General features: G+C 48.6%; 7 protein-coding genes across 7 annotated transcripts; 5 read left to right on the top strand and 2 right to left on the bottom strand.

Annotated features, from left to right (window-relative positions):
- Window positions 1–52: 52 nt before the first annotated feature.
- F5891DRAFT_1040888 (NADP-dependent oxidoreductase domain-containing protein) lies at window positions 53–1,885 on the top strand. Its single transcript, XM_041362039.1, has 4 exons — window positions 53–915; window positions 970–1,208; window positions 1,265–1,385; window positions 1,441–1,885. The coding sequence occupies exons 1-4, from the start codon at window positions 340–342 to the stop codon at window positions 1,462–1,464; spliced, it is 960 nt and encodes a 319-aa protein (XP_041224553.1). The 5' UTR covers window positions 53–339; the 3' UTR covers window positions 1,465–1,885.
- Window positions 1,886–2,196: 311 nt separating this feature from the next.
- F5891DRAFT_954669 (uncharacterized protein) lies at window positions 2,197–2,412 on the top strand (the record flags this gene model as incomplete). The annotated part of the gene is made up of 1 exon (XM_041375272.1): window positions 2,197–2,412. A coding segment is annotated over one exon (216 nt), but the record flags the coding sequence as incomplete, so codon positions are not given.
- Window positions 2,413–2,872: 460 nt separating this feature from the next.
- On the top strand, window positions 2,873–4,402 carry F5891DRAFT_981395 (uncharacterized protein; the record flags this gene model as incomplete). The annotated part of the gene is made up of 1 exon (XM_041377094.1): window positions 2,873–4,402. The coding sequence occupies one exon, from the start codon at window positions 2,873–2,875 to the stop codon at window positions 4,400–4,402; it is 1,530 nt and encodes a 509-aa protein (XP_041224551.1).
- A 236-nt stretch (window positions 4,403–4,638) lies between these two features.
- On the bottom strand, window positions 4,639–8,556 carry F5891DRAFT_1129248 (putative aminoadipate reductase; the record flags this gene model as incomplete). The annotated part of the gene is made up of 13 exons (XM_041364371.1): window positions 4,639–4,866; window positions 4,920–5,174; window positions 5,206–5,373; window positions 5,424–5,702; window positions 5,756–6,142; window positions 6,165–6,321; window positions 6,371–6,526; window positions 6,582–6,746; window positions 6,799–7,014; window positions 7,060–7,445; window positions 7,498–7,799; window positions 7,848–8,202; window positions 8,254–8,556. 13 exons carry the CDS (start codon window positions 8,554–8,556, stop codon window positions 4,639–4,641), a joined length of 3,357 nt encoding a protein of 1,118 aa, XP_041224550.1.
- Window positions 8,557–9,711: 1,155 nt separating this feature from the next.
- On the bottom strand, window positions 9,712–10,841 carry F5891DRAFT_1235262 (uncharacterized protein; the record flags this gene model as incomplete). The annotated part of the gene is made up of 4 exons (XM_041369626.1): window positions 10,434–10,841; window positions 10,293–10,369; window positions 10,118–10,243; window positions 9,712–10,061 (listed from the first exon to the last, which is right to left on the bottom strand). Exons 1-4 carry the CDS (start codon window positions 10,601–10,603, stop codon window positions 9,712–9,714), a joined length of 723 nt encoding a protein of 240 aa, XP_041224549.1. The 5' UTR covers window positions 10,604–10,841.
- A 230-nt stretch (window positions 10,842–11,071) lies between these two features.
- On the top strand, window positions 11,072–12,437 carry F5891DRAFT_1190157 (NADP-dependent oxidoreductase domain-containing protein; the record flags this gene model as incomplete). The annotated part of the gene is made up of 8 exons (XM_041367251.1): window positions 11,072–11,170; window positions 11,224–11,452; window positions 11,507–11,649; window positions 11,703–11,777; window positions 11,839–11,947; window positions 12,011–12,148; window positions 12,200–12,287; window positions 12,341–12,437. The coding sequence occupies 8 exons, from the start codon at window positions 11,072–11,074 to the stop codon at window positions 12,435–12,437; spliced, it is 978 nt and encodes a 325-aa protein (XP_041224548.1).
- Window positions 12,438–13,087: 650 nt separating this feature from the next.
- Window positions 13,088–14,457, top strand: F5891DRAFT_1190156 (NADP-dependent oxidoreductase domain-containing protein; the record flags this gene model as incomplete). The annotated part of the gene is made up of 8 exons (XM_041367250.1): window positions 13,088–13,183; window positions 13,237–13,465; window positions 13,518–13,660; window positions 13,721–13,795; window positions 13,856–13,964; window positions 14,028–14,165; window positions 14,217–14,307; window positions 14,361–14,457. The coding sequence occupies 8 exons, from the start codon at window positions 13,088–13,090 to the stop codon at window positions 14,455–14,457; spliced, it is 978 nt and encodes a 325-aa protein (XP_041224547.1).
- Between the last annotated feature and the right edge of the window lie 458 nt (window positions 14,458–14,915).

Genomic DNA, 14,915 nt, shown 5'->3' with positions numbered 1-14,915 from the left:
CTCGAAGCTGACCACGTGACTCGCCGCATCATTCTTCGTATCCGAGCCATGCCGCTTTCCATTAAACTTGTGCTCTCAACGCCACTCCCTTCTGCGTCCGTTTTCTCATAATCGTTCGGTCAAGTTATATCCGAGGACCCTTGCCATTTCGCCCTTATATACAGTCTATGTACCCTCGTATCTACAGCAAATTCTATCCTAAGATCCCCGCTCCAAGTACTTCAGAAGCCTCCTATAACGTGTCCGTCTCAAGCGTCTCATTTCTCGTTTCTCTCGTCTCTCATCTAACCCATCTTTGCTCGCATTCCCCTTCGAACTCAAGTAGCCGCCTTACAGGTCATGTTACGTAGACCTGCTTCATTAGTACTGAAGTGGTTCGAGAAACCGAATATAAAGCATCACTCAAACCACTTTGCAGGCAGATCATCCATAATGACCATATCCACACTCCCTCTGAATGACGGAAACCAGGTTCCCTGGATAGCTTTTGGCACTGGCACTGCCCTCTTTCGCAAGGACGCTGAGGATGCCACCCGCCTTGCTCTCGACAATGGCTTTACGCACCTCGATGGTGCGCAAGTCTATGGTAACGAGAACACATTGGGGAGCGGTATAGTAGCTTCTGGCAAGTCCAGGTCCGAGCTCTTCATAACGACAAAGCTCGGACAATTGCAGCCTGGTGAAACTCCCAAGAGCGCACTCCAGGAGTCCTTGAAGCAAATCAAAGTGGATTACGTCGATTTATACCTTGTAAACCATGCCAGCAACCATGTCGGGAAGCTGAAGGAGGTCTGGAAAGGGATGGAAGAGGCTCAGAAGGCGGGCTTGACCAAGTCCATCGGAGTTTCTAACTTCACTGCTGACCACCTGAAGACTATATTAGAAATTGCCACTATACCCCCCGCGGTCAACCAGGTTAGTTTTATAAGCCTGTTGGTGTGACAGGCCTTATTGAACCATCATTAATAGGTCGAGGCTCATCCATATGTATGGCAAGCATTGCAGCCGAATCTTGCCATCCATGACCAATACAAAATCGTTACATCATCGTTCGGTGGTTTATCATCTCTTTTCCGGGGAAAAGGTGGTCCACTGGATCCTGTGATTGAGCAAATCCGCGCTCGTTTGGAGAAAACTCGTGGCGCCCCTGTGTCTGATGGTCAGGTGTTGAACAAATGGCTCCAACAGAAAGGTGTTCTTGTGGTGACGTGAGATTTAATCTGCACACCGATGTGACTGTTTTCTAATACTTGAGCCATCACAGAACCTCGTCGAAAGCCGAACGTATCAGGGAATACCTTGACACGCAGAATGTGCCGGAGCTTACATCTGAAGAGATCGCGCTTATAGACACTATTGGAGGAAAACTTCACAAAAGATACTTCGTAAGTTTAGAGTTTGATAATGACTCACGTTGGTCTGATTATCTTTGCATTTCAGCTTGGACACTGGCCGTACGAGTAAGTCAGTGATTAGTGTGGTGGGACAATAGAATTTTCCACAATTCACATCGTGTTGGACCGAGCGTCCAGTGGATCATACTTCGTATTTAATTCTATAAGTACACAACAGGTAGTCTGATATTAGAGTTGTCCAAGCCGAGGAGCTGACTGTGGTACTTATGATATTCGTATGTTCGCCGTTGTCTTTTCCCCAGCTTCTGAAGGAAATAAGGCATGGATTAGGACAGGAGTGTGTAGTTGGGAGGACAATGAGCGATCAATCGATCAGAAAGTCCTCAGATTGACGTCAAGCACGCATGGCGCTAGACCAATTTGAAGGACAGGTGGAGCTCAGCTCGGAGCACAGACAAGAGAGTCACGCGAATTGGTTCCGCGGGATCAAACGTTCATATTGTAGAGTAGAAGGCTAGTGCGGGTGACCGTAGCGGAAGCAAAAACAAATTTCGGGTTGGCAGCGCCACAAGTGATACCGTAACCGTGACGAGGTGGCTGTGACAATAACCTCATCACGTTTTAGCGCTAACGACATAGCCCATGACTAGGACTAGCAGTAACATTGTTCCCTTCTTGCATTTGGGATGAAACAGGTGAAGCCCGTTGCTCTCATTTCATCAAACTGAAACTCACCAATTTATGGACTGGTCTATCACCAGGAACCCAGGCAATCTTGCCAAGCTGAAGGTGTGTTATAGTTCCATGTTCTGTTAAGCTCGTTTCAATTAATACATAATAAGCTTGTGCACTTCAAACATGCATTTCGGCAAACACGTACTCTCCGGAGAAATGCGACGCACATCTCAAAAGGCTCTATCAATGCTGCTCCAAACTATATCAAGACCGTGCGGAGAGTAACGGCACAGAACGTGGCAGTGGTTCCGATCAAGAAAACATATCGACAGCGTGTCCAATGCAAAAGGTAGTTGAGCGCTGGCTAAAGAGTCATCCATGATCCATCATGATCAGCGCGGAAACTTTCCTGCAATTTGAGTACGTGCCACAGACATCCACTTCACACAAACTTTCAACCGATAGTAGGGCCCATGCCCTACTGATGGCCTACCTGCAGATGAAGCACTTTTGTCCGGTCGACCCTTGATTATGTTAGAAGCGTGTGAGGTCGACGTCTCGGATGCTTCCTAGGTGTAAGGCATGAAGAACAGTTACGGTGGTTTTTATTGCACAGCCATATCGTTATTGTTAGACGCTCGCACTAAATTTACCTCCATGAACCACAGCCAGGGCTGCGGCTCAACTAATAACCGTCACTTGCAGTGAGCGCCCGCCAAGCCCGGCATATAAGCGTGTGTCGGTATAATTTCTCCGTCTGCTGGTTTCGCGGTTAATAAAGGCCCTGCTGGTATCCATCGCATCGACTGAATTGCCTTCACTAACAAACCACTCAGTCCACTATGACATCTACTTCTACCCCTTCGGATGCAAGCCCCACATTATCCACCGAAACTATCGCAGGAATCGTCATTGGAGTTGTAGGAGGCGTAGCTGTGGTCGCAGCTGCATGTTTCTATCTGCGGTGTTGGAGGAAAAGTAAAGGAAAATTTACGAAGCTTCGCAAGAGAGGGAGGGCAGTAGATCCTGAGGAAGAATTTGTGTCGGGAGGATCGAGCTTTGGGGTCCATGGACGGTACGGTCACGGACAACAACTATCTGTATCTCTCGAGCCTCTCCTTCCATCTTCTACTCCGCAGACATCACAGGATAGTATCCCGGCAGTGTCAGCCCCGCAAATACCACTAGACTGGTCCTATCTCCCTCCCGTCCTACCCAACATACCAACAGATCCCAACTATTTCAGCCTCTACGACACCGACGACCCATTTGCCCGCATCCAAAGGGCAATACTCCCCACATCTCCAGTACATCCCATCCCCGCGTCTTCGCGCAGGGTGTCGCATGAAGTACCGCTTGAACAATACACCAAGTACACCGCCAAGAACCCTGGGCCAAATACCCCGCTTTTCATCAATCGCACTCTCGCCCGTCACTCGGGTCCGGACTTTTTCTCAGGTCGGGAAAGTACCCCCTCGTTTCCGTCGGCAGATCCTCCCCAATTCACATCATCTCAAACCGGAAGTGATACCGTTCATTTGTTCGCAGACGCACCTCCAACTCCACCCAAACCGCGGATATCAATCCTCAGTCCTCTCGCCGAGCATACCACCCCGCGAGAGGAGGCACACCTGATCCGGATATCAGGCAGCGAAGTCGACGCTCACAGCCCTGAATCCATTTATTCACAAGAATCCGCACAGCATTCCTCCCATCCTCCAGAACCCCAGCTACCATCCCAGTCATCAAGAAGGGGCAGAGTATCCCAGAGATATTCAAGGTCATTCAAGCTATCAGAGCTAAGCACTGTTATGGAAGGTTCGACATCAACAAGCGGGCCTTCCTCCCGTGACGTCTCGACGAACCCTGAAATGCAGAAAAAGCCATCCCTCACCTTCTCAGAACTCGAAAGATCATCTTCTGTATCAGTCGCACTCTCTCACACCGCACCCTCCACAGCCCCCGAACTCACTTCGTTCCCCCTCCTTTCCTCCAACGACGCATTCAGGAAGAGCGGTTATAGCTCATCGACAATATCCCCTCGAGCAGCCGAGCGACGAGGTATCCTTCATTGGCACCTTCTATCTCCCCACCGTCCTTGGCCGGCTCGAATCCTCAAACTGATTCAGCGACGGAGTGGCACCGTCCACCAGCAGGCCTTGAAGCGCTCAAAACGTTGGATCTCCCAAATCCACACGCACCAACGCTGGAGATCCCTAAAATACATCCGTTACCTCCCGTTCATCGACATCTACCTGCAGCTGGCGGGAAAGCGCCATGCAAAGCTCGATTGTGTGCACATTCGCCGGGCTCCGTCCCAGAAGTTGAGCATAGATCGATTGTACAATGTGGTATTGCAAGTATCGATGTAACACTATAATTATAAGTACTGGTAGTAGGTGAATTGCTATATTAGAAAGGACACGAAGGACCTCTAGTAAACTATTCGTACATGTGTGCTTGCATGGATACACGTAGTGATTGCATGGATAATGTCGGACTTTATGCGGGTCAGTAGATCTACAACAAATATGTGGTCCAAAGTCCATCGAAAACACTCGTACAGGCTAGCTATACACACGATAGTGAGTATAGCAAGCAGAAAATGTTATTGAAAAAATCCTTTGTTTTTCCAGTACTTCACCCACGCCCGCGCATGGCTCGGTCCAAGCCATTCGGATTCCCGTGTAGAAAGACGACGCATCGTGCTGCTCAGTGAGCAAGCCTTGTCCGTCACGAGCTGCAGGCCGTTACCCGCCTCCGCATCGCCAGAAATAGATTCAGCATTCTGTGGCTGCAAAAAGCCTCGAAGGAAGGAAAGAATTTTGAGCGCCGGCTAACGGCAAAATCAGCTGATAATCATCATCCCCCAATAAAGATTCGACTTACGACCTCTTTAAAATCGCGTTCTTTTGCACCCTGGGCACGTCGCTCCAGTTTTGGCATCCACCCTGAATAGGGCTCCAGCGGCAACGCATTTTTTGTTTCTCCAGATTCCACAAGCGCATCTCTCACGCCCTCAAAGATGGTCCGCCATGAAACAGGCCTAGGATGGTTGATGTTGACAAGTGGCACATGTGTCTCAGACAAGGCAACGTCAAGAGCTGCTGCTGCAACGCGGTCCGCAGGTGTCCATGACACGACCTAAAAATCAAGGTTTGTAAACCAAACTAACATCGTGCGAAAGAAGATTCACCCCTGGAAGGTCAAGAAGCGAACCGAGTGCTAAGCTCGACTTGACAAGAATGGGAACCCAATCAGTCGTCGCCCAAGCCCCAGTAGGTCCACCGGTAATCTGTCCTACTCGGAGTGATGTAGCTTGCAAATCAGATCGGGCGATGATCTAGGCAGTGCTGAGTTACTGAATTTTACTCAGGTGATAAAGTGAACTACCTGTTCGGCGACGTGCTTTGATTCACCGTACCCAGAACCTATTGCCATAGAAGGATCACTGAGAAGGTTCTCCGGGACCGGACCCTGGCTTGTATCCCAACTTAATGCGGATGCAATGGACGAAACGAATATGAACCGTAGAGAAGCGGCAAGCGGGGAAGCGAGCGCTAGATCGAGAAGCATCCGCGTACCCCGGATATTAGGTTCAAAAGAAGAAAGGGCCAAATTGAAGTCGACGCGCCACGCATTGTGAATGATCATGGTCACTGAACATCTAAGCTTCAGGAGTCATCTCAGTGATGAGCTAGCTGAGCAGAGGAGAGTGAACAAACCCGTTCGTAAGTAGGAGCTGTCAAACCCAATCTGTCCTGAGAGATGTCTCCCTCAAGATAATGAATCTTCCTCGACGAGGTAAGGAGTCGCCTATTCAACCCTCTCTCCTCGAATGCTTGGAGCTGACGCATGCTGCTGTATGTCCCCGGAGCCGCCGAAAATCGATTGAGAACATAGACTGTCGAGATCTCTGGCCGTCCGAGAATATCGGCAAGCATATAGGATCCCAGTGTCCCGGTGGATCCTGTAAGGAGCACAACATGCCTACCATCAAGCCTGGCTCGCTTTGCAGGTCTCTCCACTGAGCCAGAACCAAGTTTCACGAATTCGGCACAGTACTTTTCGATCATAGCCCCGATTGCATGAATGTGCGAGTCTCGCATAGACTCGGAAGTCCCGTCTGCGCACTGCAACAAGGGCAGCAACCTTCCGCGCTAGTGATTGAATAGTGGGGTTCTCAAAGATAATGTTTTGGGTAATGAGGGAAAAGATCCTTTGAATCCCTGGTTCGGAGGACTTCTTTAGGGCGCTGATGAGACGATTCCTAAGGTATGTGGCACTCAAGCTGGGGAGTAATTCAGCGACAACGTCCACCGATTGAACAAAGCTCGTACCTGTCAAAGCCCTGAGCAAATAGATCTACAGATGGTTTTAGGTCCGTCCTAACATTCGTGGCTTGTGATAATAGCCAGGAGGCTAACTCGCTCTCTGTCCATTGTGATGGTAGGGTGTTATCGCCAACTTCATGACTGAGTTCGACGACGTCATAACTGATTATACAGAATGATTGAGTGAGTGCCAAGCCGATCAATGATATGCGGACACTGACAGTGCATCAATTTCTTGCTCATATGCTTGGAGCGCCGCCTTCTTTCGATAGTGCCTTTCATGGTCCGAGATACAGGCTTGTTGCGACGAGCGACAAGAATCATTTCCTTGAAGATACGACTGTAAGTTGGTGCAGATGCATTGGAGTCTTCCACATATGGCCTTAAAAAATCTGTCAGTCCAGATCTTGAATCACAAAGAGAACTACACTCACCATACTCGGTTTCGAAACTGGGCAACTTGTTCCTCATTATCCACATCAATGAAATGATCCACGGTAGGTTCGATCAGAACTCCAACTTGATTTCGCTCGCGTCCGAACATAACGGCGCCATTTACGTACGGACAACAACCGATGACTGTTTCCATCTGCGATGGGACAGTCTTTTCCCCGGAAGATAGAACGATGACATCATCTGCTCGACTAACGCTGAAGCTGTTCAAGTTTGCAAAGTCGCTTCAAATGAGAACGTACATTTTCCATAAGTGCTTCTGGGTTGGGTGTCTGACAAAAAGATCGTTGGTGGCATAGCCCTGTACATCGGGGAGGTTCTCAATGCTCGGTTGGAGTTTGTCCGATCGCTGTAAAGACGCTGATCTAACGTCTGGTTTTGATTGTGCTTTTTTACATACCAATACTTGACATTCGTATAAATCAAGGTCATGAGGAGCCCAGCGAATATTGACCGTATCGGAGAATTCAACCCACTGCCAGTATGGGTTGCCATTGACGACTGAGTCTCGAGGAGGAAGAATAGAGACCGGACCACACTCTGTCGCACCGTAAAGCTGTGCGAGCGGTATTCCAGCAGTGGTAAGAAAGTCCCCTTTCTTGTCTGAGAGAGGGCCGCCTCCGTACACCTACGAAGTCGTGTGGTCAAATGCATTGAATAAATACTGCGGTATGACGTACAACATATCCGACCTTTCGGAGCGTCTTTAGTGCTTCTTCCGAATCGGCCCACTGTTCGAGGTGATATGGGACGCAAAGAACGATATTGGTACCGGTCTGTCTGATGCATTCAATCATGTTTTCCGATGTCGGAATGATAGGGAGTGTCCGCCGATCTCCCACGGACGTAGGCGCGTATAATGTTGCTGTAACACCGATAAGCATTGCATACAGCTGTGCGGCCACACCAAATATGTGAAAGGGGGGAAGGGCCATTACGCCAAGACGGACGGATGGGTAGCTCCGATATTGGCATAACAGAGCTGTACCACGTCAGTTTGCTATCAAAGATCAGACTAAAATAGCCGCACGGGCGTTCATCCAACTGAGTTGACTCCTGTGGTTTTGAGCGATAGGTTTAGGGAAGCCGGTGCTTCCTGAAGAATGCATGTATAAAATGGTTTCGGTTATCCGTGTGATTGTAGGGCGCTTAGGGTATGGCACAAAGGAATGGACAAGGGATTCGTTGCCTAAATGAGGGTAAACTTCTGATATTGGAGGTATCTCGGTGATTGTCAGACTAGTGCCACTATTCCGCATAAGGCGCTGGACATCATCAAGGAGAGCCGCGTGATTTGGGGTGATGGAAGCTATACGACGGCAACTTGTTCGGAGAAGTAAATCCGCTATGGCCTGCGGTGGATTTCGAGGAGACATAGGAAATGGCTATGCGAATTAAAATAAAACAGTGGTAAAGTCAAAAGGATGGTTACTCACCACGATCCCTGCAATCATCAGACCGGCTATCAAAGTTGTATAGAGGAGGGTGTCTGTGTGAACAACTATTGCGGCTACCTCGCCTTCAACTCCACTGCGATTGGGTCGGATTGCATGGGCTATTCGATGAGTGGCTCTGCCGAACTCGCGGTAGGAAATGGAAGTCAATGCGCCGGTGTGTGTATCTGGAAAGATGTATATTGGCAGAGATGCATTCCTCTGCATATGAAAGTCAATGATATCTGGGAAAAGGAGTGAGCCATCGAGAGGAGGACACTCTGGCGTAAGAGATGTAGTAGGCATGACTGTACCACGGAGATGTGGACAAGAAGTCAGAGGGGTGTTTGAAGTATATATAACCAGTTGGCCAGGGTATCCTGATCGAGTGCAGTTACGAAGACAGTCTGACCGTCTGATGCATCAGGTGCAGGCACGTAATGACCTACGTGTTGGAAGGTTGAATGGTCAGAATCTTCAAGATCCCGAGTCGGACTGCACAATTAAGTTGTTCCCATCACTGACCGCAATCATTTCTATCCAATAGGACTAGCTGCAAGAGGCCCACGACAAGAAAGCGTGCAACCTGAATCAGTATTTGCACGATTCCTCCGTTTCGGAAATGAAAATAATTAAATAAATTCTCTTCACGTGGTCACCATCGCGTCAGCTAATCAGCTGCTAGGCAATGTCAAAGTGGACCGATTGATGGGATTTTTACATTGAACAAGGCTATCAACTTCAATGACAAGAATTCGAGAAAGCCGAGTCTAAGTCTTAATTCCTTGATTCCCCGCCTGTTCAAGGTACCTCATGCTGTGCTGAAACTTATAAACGGTGCTGACGGGTGCCCGGATCTTGGATCTGCATGCCTGACGCAATCAGCGGTTGTGAATTCCGAGGATCCCGAAAGATGGCAGAGTGACCTTGTTGCACCTGCCACTCCATTCACCAGCATCTTTCAGTCGTGGTTGATTGAGATTGACATCAATGAACGAAATGAAGAGCGACTCATGGAGTGACCATACAGAGACATAGGACAAAGCTGCAAATCATCAAGATTTCCGATTCTCGACGAGAAATAACTCACGTTCATAATTCTTTGCTAGGCAGTCGCTCTCCCACCTGAGACCGCTGAAACACATCTTAGTCATGTCAAAAAGTTTTTTCTACCTTCCACCGCTTCGATTCCAGCACCTTGTCCGAGGCTCAGCGCAGGCAGACAAAAGAAGTAATACCCGTCTCGGCCTTGGCATCGTTCAAGCGGTAGATCTATGTATTTTTTCTTCTGAAACATCAGCGAAGTCCGTCGGCATGATCGCATGCTCAAAAATGATACTGTCAGTATCGTCAAGGTGATGCACGTTGCTTACAGTCATTCGAGGTCTGGCATAAAGCTCGTTTGACTCTTTGATCAGATTATGCAAACCAGTCTTCAAATTATCCCGATTTCCTTCACCTTTACGATGCAGTGGTAGTAGTTAAGCTCTTTAACTGACGACCGAAAGACTTGCTGAGGATGTACGAAACGGGGGAGGCAGAGCCTCGATAGCAACAAACAATGTCAAGAATGGTAGCAGCCATACCTTCGACAACCTGGCCTGGGGCACCCCCTAGGAGATTAGGTGACATCCCAGCTCCCGACGCACGTTCCCAGAAAATATTAATTAACTCCTGCTGCATGCGGTGGCGTGAATTCGTTAAATGATGACCACGATCCGTGATATCCCAGGAGCCGTTCGGTTCACGACAATCTTGAAGCGAAGCAATGTTGGATCCGCTCTTGACGAGAGTCTGAGCAGTCGTCGCATCTAAAGGGCGCGTGTAGCCAATATACGTGACAAGAACATACTTTCTCTCTCCATACCGGGCGCAACTGGGATACCTCCTCGGGAAAGGCGCGTTTGACGTGTTCCCTGGCCTAACTCCACGCCATTCAGATTGAGGAAGCGATCAACGCCCAACGTAGATCGATGGATGGAGTCACGGAATCCTACTTAAGATTGAGCACCCGGGGAACGTGGAGTATCAGTAGTACATACTGGTGGGGGGCTGGCAGGCCTGGTGCCAGTAATAGTCCTCGATTATGTAATCGGTGGCGACCCTTGGCGCTGCGAAACTGTTGCCCCATTTAGATCAAACCTTTTTTGCGGGAGTCAATTGTGGGTATCTTTGCAATTGACTTCAGAATATTGGTTCTAGGCATGCGTGATGCGCAGATGCTGCTAGAGCCTGCCGGGTCGGGAGTCCGCCTCCTTGGAGCTCGAGTGGCAACACGATCCGATCCGAATCCATTGGCTGAATTCGGCCCGACGGCCCGCGCTGTGGTCGCTGTGCTCTCTTCGCAAAACATTCCGAGTCTCCACCATGGTCAGACCGGTCAGATGTGGTCTGGCATGGGTAGGCATGACCGCGATACTCCACTGTTTGCCTTGACCTGACCCGTGATTTAGGTGACCCATTGCAACTTTGCTCAAATCTTCACCGTCACTATCATGATGTTGAGGTACAACAATACTCCATTTGCGCAGCAACAAGGTTCTACTATAATCTAGCTGCACTAATAAAGGTTGCACTAATAAAGGTTGTAACAATCAAGAGCTTATTGGTGCATTAGATTCGACTTGATCACGGGCAGGAAGAACCGAGTCTTCGGAATTAGCCGCTCATCTTTCCGTCGAACCTTGTAAGGATCACCTCTTCGAGGGAGACCCGGACCGTCATTTCCGCAAAAACACACATGCACAACATAAGAGGACGATCGATTTGCATATGACGCAGGTTATCATCCATCCCCACCTCGCCGTATCTCCTACGAACAATGTCTTTCGGAAAGGTTCTTGAGCTGAACACAGGTGCGACCATCCCCGAGATCGGTCTCGGCACCTGGCTCTCCAAACCGAATGAAGTCGAAAGTGCTGTAAGTCACAACTCATCGTAGTGTCCTGTCTTGCCTTGCTCACTTTCCTATAGGTCGAGATTGCTGTCCGCAATGGTTACCGCCATCTTGATCTTGCCATGATCTACCGGAACCAGGACGAAGTCGGACGTGCGTTGAAGAAAGTCATACCGTCCGTTGTGACTCGCGAGAAGCTTTTTATTACCTCGAAACTCTGGAACTGCTCGCATCAGCAAGGACCAGCCGAGGCTGAACTTAATGAGACGTTGAAGCAGCTTGGACTCACCTACCTCGATCTCTATCGTGCGTCATCACCGAGCGTTCCTTCATTTTTATGAACTCATACATTTGTGACAGTTGTACACTGGCCTGTAGCATTTGAGCCTGGAAACGGTCTTACTCCCCCACATCCGGCCAAGGAAGGAGAGGCACATCTGGACCTCAAGACCTCCCTTGTCGACACCTGGAGAACGATGATCAAGCTGAAGGAAACCGGCAAGGTAAGTCCATTGCATCGATTATAGTGCAGTCATTCCTATCTGCTATTCGACAGGTCAAAGCTATTGGTGTTTCCAACTTCACGATCGAACACATCAGAGGCTTGATTGACGCTACTGGCGTCGTTCCTGTGAGTATAATAACCTAGTTCATCTTTACCCATAATCACTCATGCAACTAAATATTTCTAGGCTGTTAACCAGATCGAGGCTCACCCTGTGCTTCCTCAAGATGACCTCGTTGCATATTGCAAGCAGGTTGGCGTCCACATCACCGCTTACAGTCCGCTAGGCAACAACTGTGCGTGTTCTGTTCATTTTCATGTCACGAGAAGATGCTGACCTGCATATGCTTGGATTACAGTCGTTGGCAAACCTATGCATACCGAAAACGCTGTGGTGAAACAAGTCGCCGAGAAACTCGGTGCAACCCCTGCCCAGGTTCTCATTGCTTGGGGCGCTTACCGGGGTTACTCTGTTATCCCAAAGTCTGTGCAAGAGGGTCAGTGGAAATAATGCCGTAGATGTCAGATCATCTGACCGACTCTTGTAGGCCGAATCATCTCGAATTTCAAGCAGGTTGCACTCAGCGAGGAAGACTACAACAAGATTACAGCAATTAAAGCGGGCAAGTCCGAGCGGTGTGTTACCTCTTTCTGTGTTTGCTATTTTGCTCAATTTGACTTTGCCTTAGTTTCAATATTCCTATTGGCTTTAAACCCAAGTGGGACATCAACCTGTTTGATGAGGAACTGGAAAAGACTGCTACCAACAAGGTCAATATTGCATAGGCGTGTCGGGCAAGGAGGAGGAAAGAAGTCTGTATATTTGTTGCTAAGCATGCTCACTCAACCAATTTCACGATCATGATGATATTAACGGAATCAGATTAAAATTTTGTAATTATATTCTACGATATAAGTGGGAGCAACATTGTTACATGGCTTTGAAGGACCAGAAATCGAATGAAAACTGCAAGTCTGATGCCGGTATGTCAGATGTTGCAAGTGTTAGTGACCAGCACCGAAGTTCTGACGGTCTGAAGTGGCTGTGTATCAAGGATCAAAAGATTATATAACAATATCCGGAACTCTCAAGGCTCCGTGACGGTGGGGGCAGAACTATTTACGGTACTTCTGCCACTTGGCAAGTGCTACAGGGCTGTGCGTACGACTAGGAAACACCATTAGAAGACATCAGGATGTCCACATCCCACTGTGCCATATAAGGTGAAGAGACATCTTTCGCTATTCCAGTAGTTTGACATATTCTGCCAGTACAGTTCTGCCATGTTCAGCTGTTCATCTTTGCTAACCTCCTTCAGGCTTCGAGGGAGACCCGGGCCGTCATTTCCGCCGTGCATAGGATAAGATAATCGAGTTGCATAGCCTATGATGTAACGCTATCTTTCGCTCTCACCTCACAGTATCTCCTGCTGACAATGTCTTTCGGAAAGATTCTTCAGCTGAACACAGGTGCAACCATCCCCGAGATCGGTCTCGGCACCTGCTCTGATCAAAATAAAGTCGAGAGTGCTGTGAGTCACAAGTCATCGTAATGTCCCGTCTTGCCTTGCTCACTTTCCCATAGGTCGAGATTGCTGTCCGCAATGGTTACCGTCACCTTGATCTTGCTATGGTCTACCTGAATCAGGACGAAGTCGGACGCGCGCTGAAGAAAGTCATACCATCTGTCGTTACTCGCGAACAGCTTTTTGTTACTTCGAAACTCTGGAACTGCTCGCACCAGCAAGGACCAGCCGAGGCAGAGCTTGACGAGACGCTGAAGCAGCTTGGACTCACCTACCTCGATCTCTATCGTGTGTCATCACCGAGCGTTCCTTCATGTTCATGAACTCATATGTGTGACAGTTGTACACTGGCCTGTAGCATTCGAGCCTGGAAACGGTCTTAAGCCTTTACATCCGACTAAGGAAGGAGAGGCACACTTGGACCTCAAGACTTCCCTTGTCGACACCTGGAGAACGATGATCAAGCTGAAGGAATCTGGCAAGGTAAGTCCACGGCATTGATGGTAGTGCAGTCATTGAGCCTTTGTATTTACTTTTTGATAGGTCAAATCTATTGGCGTTTCCAATTTCACGATCGAGCACATCCAAGGCTTGATTGACGCTACTGGCGTCACCCCTGTACGTATAATAACCTGGTTCATGTTACCCATAATCATTCATGCAACTAAATATATCTAGGCTGTCAACCAAATCGAGGCTCACCCTCTGCTTCCTCAAGATGACCTCGTTGCGTACTGCAAGCAGGTAGGCGTCCATATCACCGCTTACAGTCCGCTAGGCAACAACCGTGCGTGTTTTTCTCACTTTCATGCCACGAGAAGATGCTGACCTGCATATGTTTGAATTGAAGGCCTTGGCAAGCCTATGCTTACCGAACACGTCGTAGTGAAGGAAGTCGCTGAGAAACTCGGTGCAACCCCTGCCCAGGTTCTCGTTGCTTGGGGAGTTTACCGGGGCTACTCTGTTATCCCAAAGTCTGTGCAAGAGGGTCAGTGCAACTCATGCTGTGGACGTCAAACGATCTGACTGACTCTTGTAGGCCGAATTATCTCAAACTTCAAGCAAGTTGCACTCAGCGAGGGAGACTATGAAAAGGTTACAGCGATTGGAGTGCCAGGAAACTTTGAGCGGTATGGCTGCCTCTTTCCATGTTCGCTTTTTTGCTCACTTAAACTCACCTTAGTTTCAATATTCCTTTTCGTTATATACCCAAGTGGGACATTGATCTCTTTGATGAGGAACTTGAAAAGACTGCTACCTACCGGGTCAATATTGTATAGGCATTCAACGAGTGTCGGAGAAGGAGTAGGAAAGCGGTCGGTATATTTGTTGCCGAGCATGCTCACCCAACCAATTTCATGATAATAGTAATACATGCGAGAACAGTGAGTCATGATCCACGGGGTCAATATACTCAAAGGAATCCTGAGGATGATATGGTATCAAAACCGCAGTGTGGACTGCTGAGGATGAAGGCCTTGCGATGGAAACGCGATCATTACTGGCGGATATGAATGTGCAGTGAAATTACAAATATACAGAGTTAAGAGAGGGGCAGCAGAGCTCGAGACTAGCACTTACCCTTAGTCCCTGCTCCCAGGAGGAGTGCTAACGAAATCCCGCGCCGTCACTCAGGCTATCAAACAAGTTTCAGCCAGCTTGGCTTATAATACAACAAACGTGACCTTATGCCGAGCGGCGTGACGTTATGAGAGCAAATTGCATTCTAGAGGCCCAC

This window comes from Suillus fuscotomentosus (assembly GCF_016647785.1).
Source record: "Suillus fuscotomentosus strain FC203 chromosome Unknown F5891scaffold_35, whole genome shotgun sequence".
Taxonomy (NCBI): domain Eukaryota; kingdom Fungi; phylum Basidiomycota; class Agaricomycetes; order Boletales; family Suillaceae; genus Suillus; species Suillus fuscotomentosus.
This window is presented reverse-complemented; position numbering and strand designations above follow the sequence as displayed.

Excerpts from the sequence above, each read along its gene's own strand:
- F5891DRAFT_1040888 (XM_041362039.1), top strand. The coding sequence starts at position 340 with ATGTTACGTAGACCTGCTTCATTAGTACTGAAGTGGTTCGAGAAACCG. Across the intron at positions 916-969 it reads TACCCCCCGCGGTCAACCAG|GTCGAGGCTCATCCATATGT; the intron begins GTTAGTTTTATA and ends CATCATTAATAG. Across the intron at positions 1,386-1,440 it reads AACTTCACAAAAGATACTTC|CTTGGACACTGGCCGTACGA; the intron begins GTAAGTTTAGAG and ends TTTGCATTTCAG.